Source organism: Schistocerca americana, chromosome 4 (genome assembly GCF_021461395.2).
Source record: "Schistocerca americana isolate TAMUIC-IGC-003095 chromosome 4, iqSchAmer2.1, whole genome shotgun sequence".
In the NCBI taxonomy this organism is placed as follows: domain Eukaryota; kingdom Metazoa; phylum Arthropoda; class Insecta; order Orthoptera; family Acrididae; genus Schistocerca; species Schistocerca americana.
Window position 1 is genome coordinate 360771921 of NC_060122.1, and position 17265 is coordinate 360789185.

At 37.5% G+C, this 17265-nt stretch overlaps 1 protein-coding gene across 2 annotated transcripts in view; it reads left to right on the forward strand.

The window, feature by feature from the left end:
• LOC124613085 (F-actin-monooxygenase Mical) overlaps nucleotides 1-17265 on the forward strand; it is a 555995-nt gene that overhangs the window by 302098 nt on the left and 236632 nt on the right. For both annotated transcript variants that reach the window (XM_047141672.1, XM_047141673.1), the window contains exon 4: nucleotides 12636-12839. In XM_047141672.1, coding sequence (XP_046997628.1) covers nucleotides 12666-12839 — 174 coding nt within the window. In that variant the 5' untranslated portion in view covers nucleotides 12636-12665. The remainder of the gene's footprint in view (nucleotides 1-12635; nucleotides 12840-17265) is intronic.

Consider the following 17265-nt stretch of genomic DNA (forward strand, 5'->3'; position numbering starts at 1 on the left):
TTTGATTAACTTGAAAAAGGAAGATATTTTCACTCAGTCAAAATAAGAAACGATTACCAATTTTGTGACTTATTTAGAAAACTGGGCTTCTCCATTTCGACCTCTGAAGTAATTTTATTGGATAACACTGAAAAATTCTGTTTCTCGGATTGAACTTTTAAACTGTCTGAATATTCTTAAGGCAGTAGATTCAGATGCAACATTTCAGCTTAATGATGTATTGTTTGATGAGATAGGATGCATGAACAACATTGTGTTCAAGAAACTTTAGGAACGGGAAAAAGCTAATTTGGAAATAGAGATGGTGTGATGTATTCCATACCCTCATAAGTAGAGATTCTTCGTGTAAAAATATAGAGATGCTTGTGAGTTTTGCTCTTGTTGTATCAGGCACAAATGCTATTGTGGAAAGGGCATTTTCAATGGCCAATTCTCTTTGGATTCAGGAGAAAAACCGTTTTACCACTGAAACTATTGAAGCAATTGTACTAATTAAGACTCATTATCAAGACCTTACCTGTAAGGAGTTCTACAACCTGCTATTAACCAGTTCAAAGGTTTTGAAAGCTGTTAGGTCTTTTGATAAGTACGAAGTTAGTGACAGTGTGCCTGACACAGTAGCTAAACGGTCTACGGATTTTTTGTCTACATTACTGTTCATTTTTTAAAAATGATTCTATCAATTTCTCATTATTATGAATTATAATGAGTTCTTGGAAAAACAATGAATTATCACATGATGCAGTACCATTACAAGCATGTTTTATAGTGTCTTGTTAGAATATATGCCTTTTTGTGTGTATAAACTTAGGTTTTTTTTTAGTAAATCAATGAAGTCATATATGAAGAATATTTTCGTTTTATCAAGTGTACCGTGTTTTATCCCAGTTTTTCGCAGATGTTCGTTTTTTCACGTGGGAAATCTGGTCACCCTAGGTGATGTCACACACCATTAGGTGGCTTGCGGAGTATGACGTAGATGTAGACGATATATGTTTCAGACAAGAAAAGAATATACATCTTTCAAACGTTGTGCTGCAGAAGAATGTCAAAGATTAGATGAGCAGATCAAACAACTAATCATGATGTACTGATCGAATCGGAGAAAATTGAAATTTGGCTAAAAGAAAGGGATTAGCTTATAAGGCACATCCGGACGCATCAGTACATTGTCAGTTTGGCAGTGGAGCGAAGTGTTCAAAATGGTTCAAATGACTCTGAACACTGTGGGACTTAACTGTTGTGGTCATCAGTCCCCTAGAACTTAGTACTACGTAAACCTAACTAACCTAAGGACATGACACACATCCATGCCCGAGGCAGGATTCGAACCTGCGACCGTAGCGGTCGCGCAGTTCCAGACTGTAGCGCCTAGAACCGCTCGGCCACTCCGGCCGGCGGAGCGAAGTGTGTACAGTAAAAATTGTAGAGGGAGACCAAGGCTCGAATACAGGAAGCCGACACAAAAGGATGTAGGTTGCAGAGATGAAGAGGCTTAAACAGGAGAGACTAGCGTTGAGAGATAAAACAAACCAATCTTCAGAGTGAATATCACTGCAAAAACATCATCATCAAAAACAACAACGCCAATTTGAGGATGTAGTATGTTACAGGACTTTTCCTGGAGTATACGCTTTCGAAATTTATACAGTAAGCCTCCCTGTGGTGTCTACCACTGCAGTTTGTTGAGCATCTCCGTGACGCTCTCACGCTCACTAAACGATCAAGTGACGCAACCTTCCACTTTTTGTTGGATCTCGCCTGTCTCTCCTGTTCACCTAATCTCATAAGGGTCCCAAACCGATGAGCAAAACTCTGGATTCAGTCGAATAAGTGTTTTGTAAGCCACTTCTTACGTGGATTACGCGTCCTTAATGAACACAACTACGATGTTTCAGCGTCCTCCGATGTATACAGCACGCACTGCAGTACTCTGAACACCGTCGTTTTAGTTATTGCCACCCGGTACAACATATACGAAACCTCTGTTGTCTTCAGGTTTCTTCCTCATGCACAGCACCATTTCACGATTCTTAAACCAAGCGTTACCACGGTTTAAATTGTCCTCTGTGTAAAATTATACCATGTCCCCTGTTCTTTCATTTCTTTTTCCCAGTCCATGTTCTCTTTGTATTTTTCTTTCTCTTGCATTTCACACTATCGAATTCCAGTTCCCCATCACAAATTTTCGTCTTCTTTAATTATATAAATATTTTACCTCATCACACTTTCTTCATTTTCTCCATCACTTCTGTGATGATTATTGACTTCGTGTCTATCTTAGCTATGAAACATCTTACAGCGTAGGGTGGAGGGTACTTTGTGCACCTATGTTTCTTCCCCCATTTTCCAGTTCCAATCGCGAATGATACATGGGAAGACCGATGGCCGGTAAGCCTCCGTGTGCGCTTGAATTTCTCTAATTTTATCTTCATGGCCTTCTCGCGAGATATACATGGGTGGGACTGATACGTTTGTTAACTGTTCTAGGGAAATGTGCTTCGGAACTCCAACAATAATCCACATCATGATGCAAAATGCTTCTCTTGCAGCATCTATCATTGGTGTTGGTTGATCATATCTGTGACACTTTCGTGCTTACTAAATGAACCTGTAACAAAATGTGCTGCTCTTCCTTGGGTCTGGGTCAGTCCATACCAAGTGGTCCCAAGAAAAAAATAATTGGTTGCTTGACCATGTCAGAAAAAAATTATATTTGCTGGGTGAATTCCCCAATGTTTAGTAGTCACAAAAATATTTTTTTAAAAATTTATTGTTTATTGTTTTGGAATGGCGGCCATATTTGTTCCTGGCCGCATGCGTTTTTTTCGTATTTGCAAGCGTTACGTTTGTTAAAATTATTCAGCAGTGGATTTTCCTAAGCCTTTCACATAAAATGCATTTAGTTCAAAACACTCTGGGCTACACATTAACATCATTATCACTTAGGTGAATGTATTCTTTAATGTATTTTTAATAGTTCAAAGTTGTCAACCAGAAATAAAAAACTCCATTTTTGAACAGTAGTTATCCAAAGAAAGATTAATTTCTCAGCTTTAATATTTTTTCTGCCTTTACACTGTATAGTATAGTTACTTTTTATAGAGTATCAATGGTGAGCAGCTCACACGTAAAAAATATACTATTTTAAAATATGGACTTTTTTTTAATTTTTCCATTTTGTGGCCTGCAATATCTTTGTTCGGGAACCAGATAAAGATCTGAAAATTTCACAGTTAATAAACATGTATGATATCAAACTTCAGTATTAATTTCAACTTTGACATTCAATTGCGAGTTATGGAGAAAAATTGCAAACACAAGTCAAAAATACGTTTTTTAACATCTGCGATATCTAGGCTTATGGAATAAAATTTATCAGTTACAGTATATAATTTAATCATATCTATGATTACTTACTTTTTATTGAAAATAAGCCTACTAATTACAATATATTGTTCTCTTGTTATTTGTTTTTAGTACATCGCTCATTGAACATTTGAGAAATTTGTTCACTCAGTTTGGGTGTTAGATTGTAAGTTCGCCCAGTCACAGTTGTAAATTCCATGGGAGACAGCTTCCTTAGTACATTTTAAATGGCATTTGAACTTGCTCCTTCTCAATTTTTTAAAAGCTGTCCTTGGTTCTGGAGGGTGATAAAATACAACATGTACATCTTGGTTTTGACAGTCAGTATTATAAACTTCGCCAATCCACCACTGTTCATCGTAAACACAAGTCACTATGCATTTATTTTGAAGAACCAGTTGTACAAGTTTTCCACACTGATGATCACTATCAGGCGAAGTTGATGTGATCTTACACTTCAGTAAGTTGTCTGAATGGGGTATAAAACAATGAAGAGATCGAGTGCCTCTAATCTTCTGACAACTGTTGTACCTTTCCTTCAAGACACTGTCATAGACTTCTTGTATTTCCTCACATTGTACAAAAACATAGGTAATTCCTTTGATATGTTTTTTACAGAATTCAAACATTTCTTGAGGTGTTCTGATATAATTGTCGTCCGTCCGCTGCAAACTTGCTTTTATGACAGCTCGCTTTGTTGTACCCCCAACATCATCACAAGCATTCTTCCCATGGCGTGAAGCAAAAAAGTGCCATTCTACATCAAACCCAAAATCTTCTTTATGAAAGGAGATGTTAATAATTTGTTTTTATATTGACTTGCTGCCCCATCCTAAAAGTAAAGCAGTTTTTTATGGGACGGTGGTGCTGTTTAATGTAGTTTGTTAATTTTAATTGAATAATGTCACTGCTGTAGTGTTGTGTTCAAGGTAGTCACTTATGACACCAAAACTGCGGCTCACTAGTGTATCTTCATCTTTATAATAGACTACAAATGGATGAACTGTGGCCTGTTTGTTTACCCAGTGATGCCCTTGTACTTCATCTTGAACTACAAAGGAATAATTTTCCGAAAAGTCAGCAAGAACAAAGCATTCATCAACTGCCAAGGTTTGCTTTTTGTCTTTCAAGAATTTACTTTGAGCTTTTGCAATAAAATGATGCATTTTCAGATTTTCAAGGTTAGCCACCAACACTTCAAAAAACTCTCCTCGTGATTTTAAGATTGTCACCATTTCAGTTCTGTCTTGTGTCACCCATTGTTTGTATTTTATATTGTCAGGCATCAAATCGTCTTCTTCGGATTCTTCAAACATGTCAAGTAAGGCTTGTTTGCCTGGAGAATCTTCACATTTTCCTTTGATCATACAGCTGTAACTGTCAATATTGCATATCATAACTTCCAAAAGGTCTTTATAGTCAACTCTAAGATTGGCCCCATCTATCATCAACTTTAAGTTCTGATGACACAAAGAAACACAAACATAATGGGTGCTAGATGCCCCTGCAACAATACACCATCTTGGTCTCAACTCACAAAATTTGATCTTCCAATTTTAATGTCGGGATTTTCTTTTTTAAATTCAGCGAATAGTTCACTTAAATTACACAGTATTAACTTTTTTGTCTTCGAATCTTAGAACTATTTTGTTTCACAGAAACAAGTCTTTTTTGCCAAACATCAAACGGTTGTTATTGTCATCACAACAATACTTAATAACTTTATTGATTGTGTTCTCATCTACCAAATTAGATGCCCTTTTCTTTTGTAATGCTGGTAAAATTCCCTATTCTTTTACTATTTGCCTTGTTAACATAACAAGGCGTTCTGACACATTAAATTCATCACCAACTTTTGTTCGACTCCGAGAATTCGGCAGTAAACTGATTATCTTAATTTTATCCTCTTTGTTTGAAGTACTGCATTTAGTTTTTAGTTTTTCTATCAAATCATCATATTCGGTTGGTGAAATTTTAGAACTTCCATATGTTTTAGTACAAATTGTATTTTATGAAACTTCCAAATTATTTTTGACTGTAGCTGCCACTTTCTCAATTTTTGTATTCAAGGCACTTGGTCTTTTATCTTGACTTAGTTTTCTAATTTTACTAGCAGGCGATATACCCAGGATTTCACAAGCTGCATTTACTTTTTTAATGGTTGCTGATAAGTCAAAAAATTCTGTGTCTTAGGTTTCACTATCCTTTTTCTTGTGGATTACAAATACTTTAGAATAACATGTTGGACACAATGATTTTCCTGGTATGAGATTTAAAAAATGGCTTTTATTGTTAGAATAATGATCAAATGTTATTTCTCGCAGACATTTTGTTGTAGGTTTCTTATGTTTCTCAAAAGGGTCCATGCAACACTGACCAAAAAGGTGATGAAATTTTTTTAAGTATTTCATTTCATGGTACTTCCATGTTGATTTGACCTCTGGGCCAACTCGTAAGTAAAACAACACTTTTTCTTCTTCATTGTAATCTTCGATTAAAGTAATGTCTTTAGGATACACTCCATACACACATTTATGACATGCTTCATTAATAACAACACCAACAGACACACTTCAAGAACTTCTAGCTAAATAAGTGTGAGTAGACAAATGTTGGTGTAAGGGGGAAGACAATAATCAGGCTTGTAGAGGCTTGCAATTGTTAGCTTGCTGAAGCAATTACCACAGCATTGTTTCGACAAATAATCGTTAGCTTGTTTAATGTGGTGTGTTACATTATGCTATTGGTATACTTTATTTGATTAGCCTACCAGATATTGCAGATGTTGAAAAACGTATTTTTGACTCGTGTTTGTAATCTTTTTTCCATAACTTTCAATTGAATCTCAAAGTCGAAATTTATACTGAAGTTTGATATCATAAAGGTCTATTAACTGTGAAATTTTTAGATTTTTATTTGGTCCCCCAACAAAGATATTGCAGACCACAAAATGGAAAAATTACAAAAATCCATTTTTAAAATAGTGTATTTTTAAGTATAAGCTGCTCACCATTGGTACTCAATAAAAAGTAACTATACAGTGTAATAGCAAAAAAATATTAAAGCTGACAAATTAATCTTTATTTGGAAAACTACTGTTCAAAAATGGAGTTTTTTTATTTGTGGCTGATAACTTTTAACTATTAAAAATATATTATAGAATACATTCAGCTAAGTGATAATGATGTTAATTTGTAACCCAGAGTGTGCTGAACTAAATACATTTTATGTGAAAGGCTTAGGACAATCCATTACTGAATAATTGTAAAAAAATGTAGATGGTCAAGCAACCAGTGCCGGACCACTTGGTATAGATTGACCCATCTTCTATATTTCCTCTATCAATTCTATCTGGTATGGATGCCATATTGACAAGCAGTATTCAAGTATTGGTCGAACGAACATTTTATACGTCGCCTGTTTCGCTGACGAACTATATTTCTTGAGGTTTCTTTCAATGAACCTCTCAGTCGACATCTGCCTTCACTGCGATTAGTTTTGTGTGTTCGTTCCACTTTAAATCGCTCCACTAGCCATTTTATGGAAGTAACTGCTTACAGTGATCGTTCTGCAATCGTGTAATAATACAGTACTGGGACTTACTTCGTATACGCAATACGTTACATCTGCGTTTCGCTACAAACTTGTAGCGTTGCGACTTCTCCGTGTACAACAGCATTGTCTGCACAAAGCCTCATGAAGCTTCCGATGCTGTCTTGTTACCTACTTTGTCATTTATATACATATCGCGAAAAGTAATAAACCTTTAATACTCCATTAAAGCGTGTACTAAGTCACATCTCTCCTGTGGGAATGACGTGCTGTGCTCTGTTTGCCTGAATCCGTTCAATACAGTCATACAGTTGGTCTACTATTCCGTACTCTCGTATTTTGTTCATTAGGTGGCAGTGCCGAACTGTCAAATGCCTTACGGAAGTCTAGCAACACGGCATCTACTTAGATGTCGGTATCTACTGCTTTCAGAGTCTCGAGGACGAACAGAGCGAGCAAGGGTTTTCACATTATCATTGTTTTCGGAACGCACCTTGATTCTTAGAGAGGAGATTTTCGGCCTCCAGAAATGTCACGATATGCCAGCATAAAACATGTTCCAAAATTCTACAACTTGTCGACGTCAGAGATGTAGGCTTATAGTTTGTTCGACGACTTTTCTTGAAAACGGCAGTGATCTGTGCTTTTATCCAGTTATAAGAAACACTTGCCACTTCACATACCTCCCGACACTGTTGTCAGATTCGTGTTGGTATTCCGTCAGGTCCTGTGAGCTTTCCTATGACGAGGAATTACCGTTGCTTTTCTATCCCATGCTCACTTATTACGATATCAGCCATTTTGTCGTTCCTGTGACGATTTAAAGGAAGTACTGCAGTGCGATGTTTTTCTGTAAACAGTTATGGACAAAAATGTTTAGTATTTCGGCCTTTCCTATGTCGTCCTCCGTTTCAGCGTCATTACCGTCACAGAACGTCTGGACAGATGGCTTCGATTAAATCAGTAAAGATTTAAGTAATTGTTACATTCGCTATGTCATTCACATAGGTTTACTCACAATCTTAATTTGTTATCCAAACATTACTATCCGGAATGACCACATAAAACAAATCGGAAACCATTCCGAGATTCGTTGGGAGAATCATACAGGGATTTGGCACAATACCATTAAATAATTTCTGTCTGCGCGTGATGAATAATGGTGTTTTTTTTTTTTATATACCATTAATGCAGTTGCAGTCTACTAGTGTGGATGCACCAGATCAGTAGAAATCGGTAATGTTATGGGAGGAATTCCAGATTAGCCAAAGACTTAAACACGATTGTCCATTGGCTCCTCTGGTGTCTAAAATTTATCGGGAAAAATTATTAAAGACACGGAGAAGTATATGTAGCCAGATGGGAGTGTGAATGGCAGAAGACAATTTATATACGCTCTCCTATTTGTGGCTGACAATGTGAAAATTGTCAAAGATAGTGATGAAGCTGTTTCAAGAATATTTAAAGCAGAATTTAAAAACAAACACAAAGAAAAATGAATATACACAGTGGGTGGTGACCAACAGCATGATTTAGATGCTGGGAATTTTAGTATTAAATGATGATCCTCTTTTTAAATATCTATGTATATTCTATGAGTTTAAAGGAGTGTAAAAGCGATTAGAAATAGGATAGATATTAAAAATAAGATTGTTCAAGAGAAACAAGTTATGCAACAATTAAACTCAATCCTTTGTAGCAATAAGATCACAAACAGAACAAAAAAGAGTATATACAGTGCATGAAAAATAAAATTGCCCCAGAAAAATATTTATAAGACTGATGCAGAACTGACCTTTGTTAATGAACAGGAGAACAGTCTGTCACAGAAAATGCTAGAAACTGTGGTTTCAATAGGCCAGTCAGTTTCTATCAAATATCTGCACATTTGCATCTCTGCCATGCTCTGACCTCAGTGTCATTATGTTTGAGTGAGTGATGAAACTCCGGCAAAGACTACACTGCAGAATTTAGTGGCAAAATGTCACAAAATGAGCTCTGAAGTGAATAAAAACTGTGATATTTGTTAAAAAGGGTCAGTCCCATATAAGTCTCATTGTAATTTTTCCCGTACCAGTTTTATTTTACATATTGTGTACAGAACAATGTGTGTGTGTGTGTGTGTGTGTGTGTGTGTGTGTGTGTGTGTGTGAGAGAGAGAGAGAGAGAGAGAGAGAGAGAGAGAGAGAATATTGATGGAAATGGATTACTGAAGTGCTGGAGTCTAACATTTAGACCACATCAAAATATGAAGAAATCAGGAAAACGATGGAAGTGGAAGGGATCATAATGGAAAGAATTGAGAGGAAAAGTTTACTAAGTTTTGGCCATTTAGAACAAATAGACGATAATAGTTAGCCAAAGATGATGTGGAGGTGGACGCCAGAGGGGAAAAAGGAAATTTGATTGACTCTAATGTAGGAGAGTCCACCAGTTCTGCAGTTTGACTGTGGTAAGGGATTGTGTTGAGGGTGATGGGAGAGTGGCCAGGGAGCCAGGAAAGGGTTGTTGACTGCTCCAAGGGTGCAGCAGCTACACGGAGTAGGATGTGGGAGGGAGAGACAGCAGGTACATGTGACACAGGTACTGGCACCAATGAATTTGTTCAGTGCAGATGACTCTGTGGAGGAGTGGATGAGGAAGGGGTGATGGAACAGTGGAAGAGGAGACTGGAGGAGAGAGTCTGGGAGCAGGATAAGGTGAAACTGGGGTTTTGTAATAGGGTGGAGATGAGTGTGAAGCTCTTGGCTACTGGAGGCCAGGATTACTGGAGTGAGAGGCGAGGTGCAAGGACAACTCCCATCTCCTTAGCACAGAAAAGCTGGTGTTGGGGGAAGGACACAGATGACACGGATTGTGAAGGAGCCATGATTTTTAGTAAAGTTGTATTTGTATTTTGAGAAATATCAGTTTTTGCATTAACAGTGAAAAATTTCCAAAAGTGTGATGTCTTACTTGTATAGTAGGCAAAACTTAAAATTTTTTTGTGAATAATCATTATTTAAAGCCAGGCACAGATCTCAAAAGCGTTTTGTTTCTATACACATATAGGTGTATACACAATACAAATATCATTCTAGTAACAAGCATTCAAATTCTGACCCTGTGTGCATGTAACTTTGGTGGATCAAGTTGTATACTGGAGTAGTAGATCAGATTGTGTATTAAAATGAGTGTAGTTAGCTGTCCAGTGTCATTAGACATGGTACTGTGACAACTCGTGGTCACTGGTTGATTTTAGACATCTCTTGTTCTGTTTAACCTGTTGTTCCCATACTCACATACCATTGTTGCAGCCGTATGTTTAGTACAGTTACAGTAAATCATACATCACATGCCTTGGCATTTGACTACATCTGGGAGTGCATCATAAATATGTTTGCATCATAAGTGCAGAACTGAGGAATGCTTGAAGAGAAATGGTGAGAGTACTGCATAAATTTAAGACAGGCAAGTGAAATCCTAAACAGAAAAGATAAGGACAGCAGTGGATCAGCATAGTTTCTTGGACTTATTAGTTCTTGAGAACAACAGTGAATCAACAGTAGTTCCTTGTCTTTGTGAGTTATGATAATTTGTCCCTTTATTTTAAAAGAGAAGTAATGGAAACTAGTGTGTTTATATTTGGTGACCTTATTGACCATAACAGACTCGACATTCCTGGTATACTTCAAGATGACACATACTTTGGTATTAAATATGGAGTTGGAGTAGGGATTTCTCCAAATCTGATATTCAGAAATTGATGAATTTAAAGATAAAGTTGAATCCAAGCGACGTATCAGGGAGGGCAGTGCATGCATTAACTTGATAGTTCAGTATGATGAAAATAGCTATAGGGTCATTATGAATAAAATCTGCAGAAGATACAGTGTGGCAATTATTAAACTATATGAAATAAAATTGTCATAACTTCTGAACAATTTGCATTAGGACATTCAAACTGCACAGTCTGCTGCAGGGTATGGTGGGAATTAGTACATGGTGTATAGTTTAACTATATGAAATAAAATTGTCATAACTTCTGAACAATTTGCGTTAGGACATTCAAACTGCACAGTCTGCTGCAGGGTATGGTGGGAATTAGTACATGCTGTATAGTTTGGTTTAGCGATGAAGCCCACTTTCATTTGTACAGGTTCATTAGTAAGCAAAACTGGCACATTTGGGGCACTGAGAATTGGCGTTTTGTGACCAAGAACTCTCTTCAACGGGTAACTGTGTGGTGTGCAATGTCCAGTCATGGAATAATCGATGCGATATTCCTTGATGGCACAGTGACTACCGAGCGGTCTGTGAAGGTTTTGGAAGATGATTTCATCCCCATTGTCCAAAGTGACCCTGATTTTGACAAGATGTGTTCATGCAAGATGTAGCTCGACCCAGTCAAAACAGGAGAATGTTTGATATCCTGGAGGAGCACTTTGGGGACCACATTCTGGCTCTGAGATTCACAGAGGCCACTGGCATGGGCCTCAATTGGTTGCCATATAATCCAAGTCCAAACAAGTGTGACTCCTTTTTATGGAGCTATATTAAAGACAAAGTGTACAGCAAAAACCTCAAAACCATTGCTGAGCTGAAAACAGCCATTCAGGAGGTTATCGACAGCACTGATGATGTAACACTTCAGCAGGTCATGCAGAATTTCGCTATTCGCTTGCACCACATCACTGCCAATGATAGCAGGCATATTGAACATGTTATAACCTAGATCCGCACATCTGTAGTGATGTTTACATGTTGAATAAAGAGTGTGCATGCTGTAGTTGGCAACTAATTCACGTTGGTTTTTTTTTTTATTATTTTATTTTATTTTATTTTATTTTTTTTTTTTTTCTTCCCACATATAGTTCAGTCATTGTTACACTATAGGTGATGAAGTGTGGGAACAGTACTTTGCTTGTATTGGTACATTGTTGTGGTAGTGGCAGTTTCATATTTTGGTTCACATCATCATATCAGAGTTTTCATATCACAAATACGCAATTTACATCTTTGCCTCTCAGGCTGCATCATCTGTGTACCATGTAGGACTTTACTGCTCAGTGATGGCTCTTGAACTTTTATAAACAATAATAAGGTTTATATTCAGTTATACAGCTGATGCTTTTGATTAACCTACACTTTCACAAATTGTTATTATTACTGACATATTACAATTGTTAACTTTTCCAATTTATTTTACAATATTGTGAGAGATGTGCAAAGAGTAATCTTTTGGATTGGTATTTTTATTTCTTGTACATTGATGAGAATAATTAGAAATTTATGCTTTAGGCAAGCCTATTGTTGAAACTGATTCTCAGCTGATTCCTAGTATTTTTTTTTCCTAATATTAGTGGTTCTCATTGGAACTTTCACCTTAGAGCAGCGAAATCAAGATGGTGGTGGTGGTGGTGGTGGTGGTGCATATGAACAATAATTTGTTACTTTGTGTATTGACTATAAAGTAACTTTTTATATTGACCATAAAGTAATTTTACTTCCTTTGTATTCAGTTTGATTCATATGTTGTTGCTGAGCTATTGATTTAACAGGTTGTTGAAAGATTTGAGGAACCAGTCCACACCTCATACAGGTTAAAAGGTGGACTGTTTAGATGATACCACAGAGAGCATTGTGCAATGTCATGTAGCAGTTAACTATGTTACTTTTACTTGGTTAAAGTGAACTTGGCTGTTATTAAAGGAATGTACTTCCTTCTGTTGCAGATGCCAGTACTGTAAATCAAATTCTACACCATGCTAGAACCAAGAAAACAAGCAGTTCCTCATGAAATAGCACTGGCATCAGAGAAATTTGACCAGTTCTGTGCAGCCTCCAGTTTAAAAACAATACTGGGACACTTCCGTGAGCTTTGTGACCTCCTTTCCATAAAACCCACTGTGTACTCCTCTTTCTACCCAAAGCTGAAGGTAAGCAGATTGATAACTGTGTTACAGTATACATATTTTCTTTATTCCACCAAATTGACTGAATTGCATGAAACTACTCATTAAAATTGAGAACATTTTCTCTCTTGTGATAAAATATGTGAAAAATTCATTCTTGAGTGCTGCTAGAGTGTTTAAAATCCCCACTAGATCAGAATAAAGGAAGACATTGAAGGAATGAAGAGGGGGGCTGCTACATTTGTAACTAGTTTGGTTTGATCAGCATGTGATAATTATGGAGATGCTTCAAGAACTTAAATGGGAAGATAATGATATTTTCATGAAACACTACTGAGAAAATTTAAAGAACAGGCATTTGTAGCTGATTCCAGAACACTTCTACTGCCTCCAACATACATTTTTTGTAAGGACTGCACAGACAGGATAAGCCTTGCACAGAGGCATATAGAGAGTCATTTGTCACTTGCTCCATTTGTGAGTGGAACAGGAAAGGAAATGACTGTTAGTGGTGCATGGTACCCTCTGCCATACACTGCACAGTGGCTTGCAGAATATGTATGTAGATGTGAACATAGCTGTAGTTATCATAGTACTGGATTTATTTTCTTTTTACTTTCTTAGCAATTGCTGTCATAGAAAATTGACAGTTGGAGTAATGACACTGACATTGATGGCAGCAGTGATCCTTACTGTGCCAAAGTTTACAATTTGTTCGTAAGTAAAAAGCGATATTAAATTCAGCTAAACAGCAGCAACATAGTGTCTGTCAGTAATGCAGGGAAAACCAAGAAATAATTCCACTACTATGTAACAATATTACAATCTCTTGAAAGCCTTTGTCCATGTTATATTGGCAGTTATTAATTTGGCTGTTCAGGAACCTCAGGTATAAGTTAACACTTTTGTGTAGTGATACCCCGTCTGTGTACAGCGCACTACAGCCCCTGAAAGGCATCTATACAATTTTCTCTCTGCTACACCACAAGCGAAGAGATCCATTGTGAATCTCTGTATTCTTACACTGTATTAATTGATGCATAAAATTATGAGAATTCATCCATAACCACACTTTGTTGCTAATTGGTCAGCCACATTCAGAGAAAGTCTGATACACTGACAGTTAAGTTTATGTCTAACATTTCCATGTACCACAAGATCACTAAGGATCCAGTAATTTATAAGACAGCGTTCTCCTTACCCAAAAAGGTTGTGAGCAGGTAAAAACCCAGAGTATGGTTTCGATGAGGCTGTTTGGGCTTCCTTAGTTCCACAAGTAAGATGTACCTTTTCAGCCCATAATAATATAGGGTCTGCTAAATATTAAATGGCTAAGCATTAGCCTTACTCTTGAGACCTGTTGTGGTAATTGTCCTCACCAAATCATCAAATTGGCATATTTTACCAAGAGACTGTAGTCGATGAGGCTCAGCAGCTCAGATTTGCTGGTTAGTTTTATCTTGAATCATAATTTACCAAGATACCATTTGCAGAGTCTTTGTCCTTGACTGCAGAATGTTTTAACAGGCTTTAAATGTGTAAACAGATTGATCGGATTGCCATGGGAAGTTCCTTTTCTCCCTTGGTGGCCAACTTTTTTGTGGAAGATTATGAGGAGAACTTCGCAAGTTTTAAGCCTTTCATCTTTTGGAGGTATGTGGATGATGCTTTTATAATGTGGCCCGACAGTGAGAAAAATTTCATCAATTCATGGACCATTTGAATACCCTTCATGGAAAGATCCAATTTACCATGAAACTGGAAAAGGGTTGATGTCCTCTTTTCATGAAGGTCATGGCTCATTGTAAAACTGGCAGCACAGTGGGACATGTGTCTTTCACAAGCCAACAGATACAGATCTATACCTATGAGCAGACAAAGGTCATCATTCTGCCTCAACCATTGGTGCCCTGAATACACTTGTACATAAGGTAAATATGGTTCCTGATAAAGACTATCCATGGGAAGAACTTTGAACATCTCAAAAAGTTTTGAAGATAATGTCTACCTGCCATGCAAGATATGCAGAACTTTACAATTCAAACCATAGATGAGTATCCCTTGTCAAGAAACAAGAGAAAAGTTGGAAGTGAATTGCCTTCCTGTCTTTCATAGCGAGTTTTTCTTCTGAAATAGTTTGTATCCTCTCTAAAAATTATGTTAATGTTATTTTTTGGCCAATGCAAAAGACAGCCACTCTCATTGGCTCTATGAATAATGACTTCATTTGGTTGAGAGCAGGCAATTACATGATTGCCTGTCAGTGTGGTCTGTTGTGTATCAGACTTACTTCTCATACAGTTGCAAGAATTCTGCATGTAACGCCAGTGCTTTACTCTCCTGCTATGGTTTGACAAATCTGCCATAACTACGCTCTGTATACAGGCAATCCATGTTATGGACTACGAGAAAGTCCACATTTTAACATTTGTTTCATCTCTCTGGGATTCAGTTTTTGGGGAAGCTATTGAAGTTAATTGTGGTCAATGATTTAATTAATTGTGATTATGTCTTTAATCACCCTCAAAATGTGGATTCCAGCCCTGGCAAAAGTCAATTCCTATAGACATTGGTCCTCTCCCCCTCTTGACCGGAATTTGTAAAACAGCATCTTTCATAGTGGAGTCATGGTAACATATATCTCTGCCATTTTCCATGTACTCACATGTAATTGGCTTACCCTACCAGTAAATAATGCTGATTGGAGCACCTTACTATCAGTCTGTCCAACTCGCTGCAAAGATGACTAAATGGTTTATAGCCAAAATAGTAGCAACAGACAAAGCATGGCTACAGCTGAATTTATGTAATGAATCACGAGACCAGTGAACTTCATTTGGGGCAAGTTGGAAGCTGGAAGGCAGTGGTTTGAGAAATAGCAGCATAACCCCATATTTTAGAAATGACAAACGCAGTACTGTGCCTTCATCTAAATTTACTTTCACAACACAGAATTGCAAGCTGTCACAGATGTAATGGTAATGAATTGCCATCTTATTGACAAATATAACGTCCAGTATAGTATGTCCCGAATATTTATTTTCAGCATTTTTCAGCTTCTAAAACGACTATCTAAGATGTTCAGAACATTCTGTACAACTACATTATAGAGCTACTACTCCCTGAAAATGTCATACCCTGTTACCGTAACAACTGCCCTCCCCTGGTAGCTGAGTGGTCAGCGCGACGGAATGTCATACGTAACGGCCTGGGTTCAATTCCCCTCTGGGTCGGAGATTTTCTCTGCTCAGGGACTGGTTGTTGTGCTGTCCTTATCATCATCATTTCGTCCCCATCGACGTGCAAGTCGCCGAAGTGGCGTCAACTCGAAAGATTTGCACCAGGCGAATGGTCTACCTGCTGGGAGGCCCTAACCACATGGCATTTCCATTTTTACTGTAACATCTGCACTTTCATGAGTTTCAGTTACTAATATTAGTGGATGAGATAAATTAGCTTATTCAGATTATTTTGAATCTTTTGTGGAACAATGATGGCTTATTTTATGCTTCTCACTGTACAAGTGAAATATATTGTTATTGTGTCAGTAACAAAGATAGACATACTGGGTGACAATTATTGGACTATATGAAGTAAAATCATCATAACTTCTGAACAGTTTGTGTAAGGACATTCAAACTGCATGGTTGGCTGTGGGGCATGATGGGAATTAGTTTGCCCATGCACACACGCCTTGTTGTTTGCGGTCATTTACATGTGAAAATGTCATGATGCAGCATGCTTGAGTGTATAGCACTTGTGAGGGCCTACTATGTGAGCAATAACAGCCCAGCTGCAGCTCAAAGGAAGTTTGTTACCAAGTTCAAGCCAAAGACAACGTCAAAGTGTTCTAACAATCAAGAATTTGATTTGCGAGTTTGAGAGAACGGGTAGTGTTCGTGATGATGGTGTTGGCAATGTCGGTCATCCAAAAAGGTGAAAATGCCTGAAAACATTGAGAAGACACGTGCTGTGTTTCAAACCAGTGCCAGGAAATTGATCAGACAAGCAGCACAATAGGTAGGAATCAATCATGAGACACTGCAACAAATTGTTATTGAAGACCTGCGTCTCTTCCCATACAAAATTCAAACCCATCAGCTATTAAGCCCCAGAGCCATGGAACAGTGGTTGTGTTTTGCCTACATGAACAGGACTTTGATGTGAATATGGTTTGGTTTAGCGATGAAGCCCACTTTTATTTGGATTGGTTCACCAATAAGCAAAATTGGCACATTTGGGGGACTGAGGATCTGCATTTTGGGATTGAGAAGACTCTTCACCATCAACAGGTGATGTGTGGTGTGCAACGTCCAGTCATGGAAAAATCGTTGCCTTATTCCTTGATAGCATGGTGACTACCAAATGCTATGTGAAGGTTTTCGAAGATAATTTCAATCCCATTATCCAGAGTGACCCTGATTTCGACAAGATGTGTTCATGTAAGATG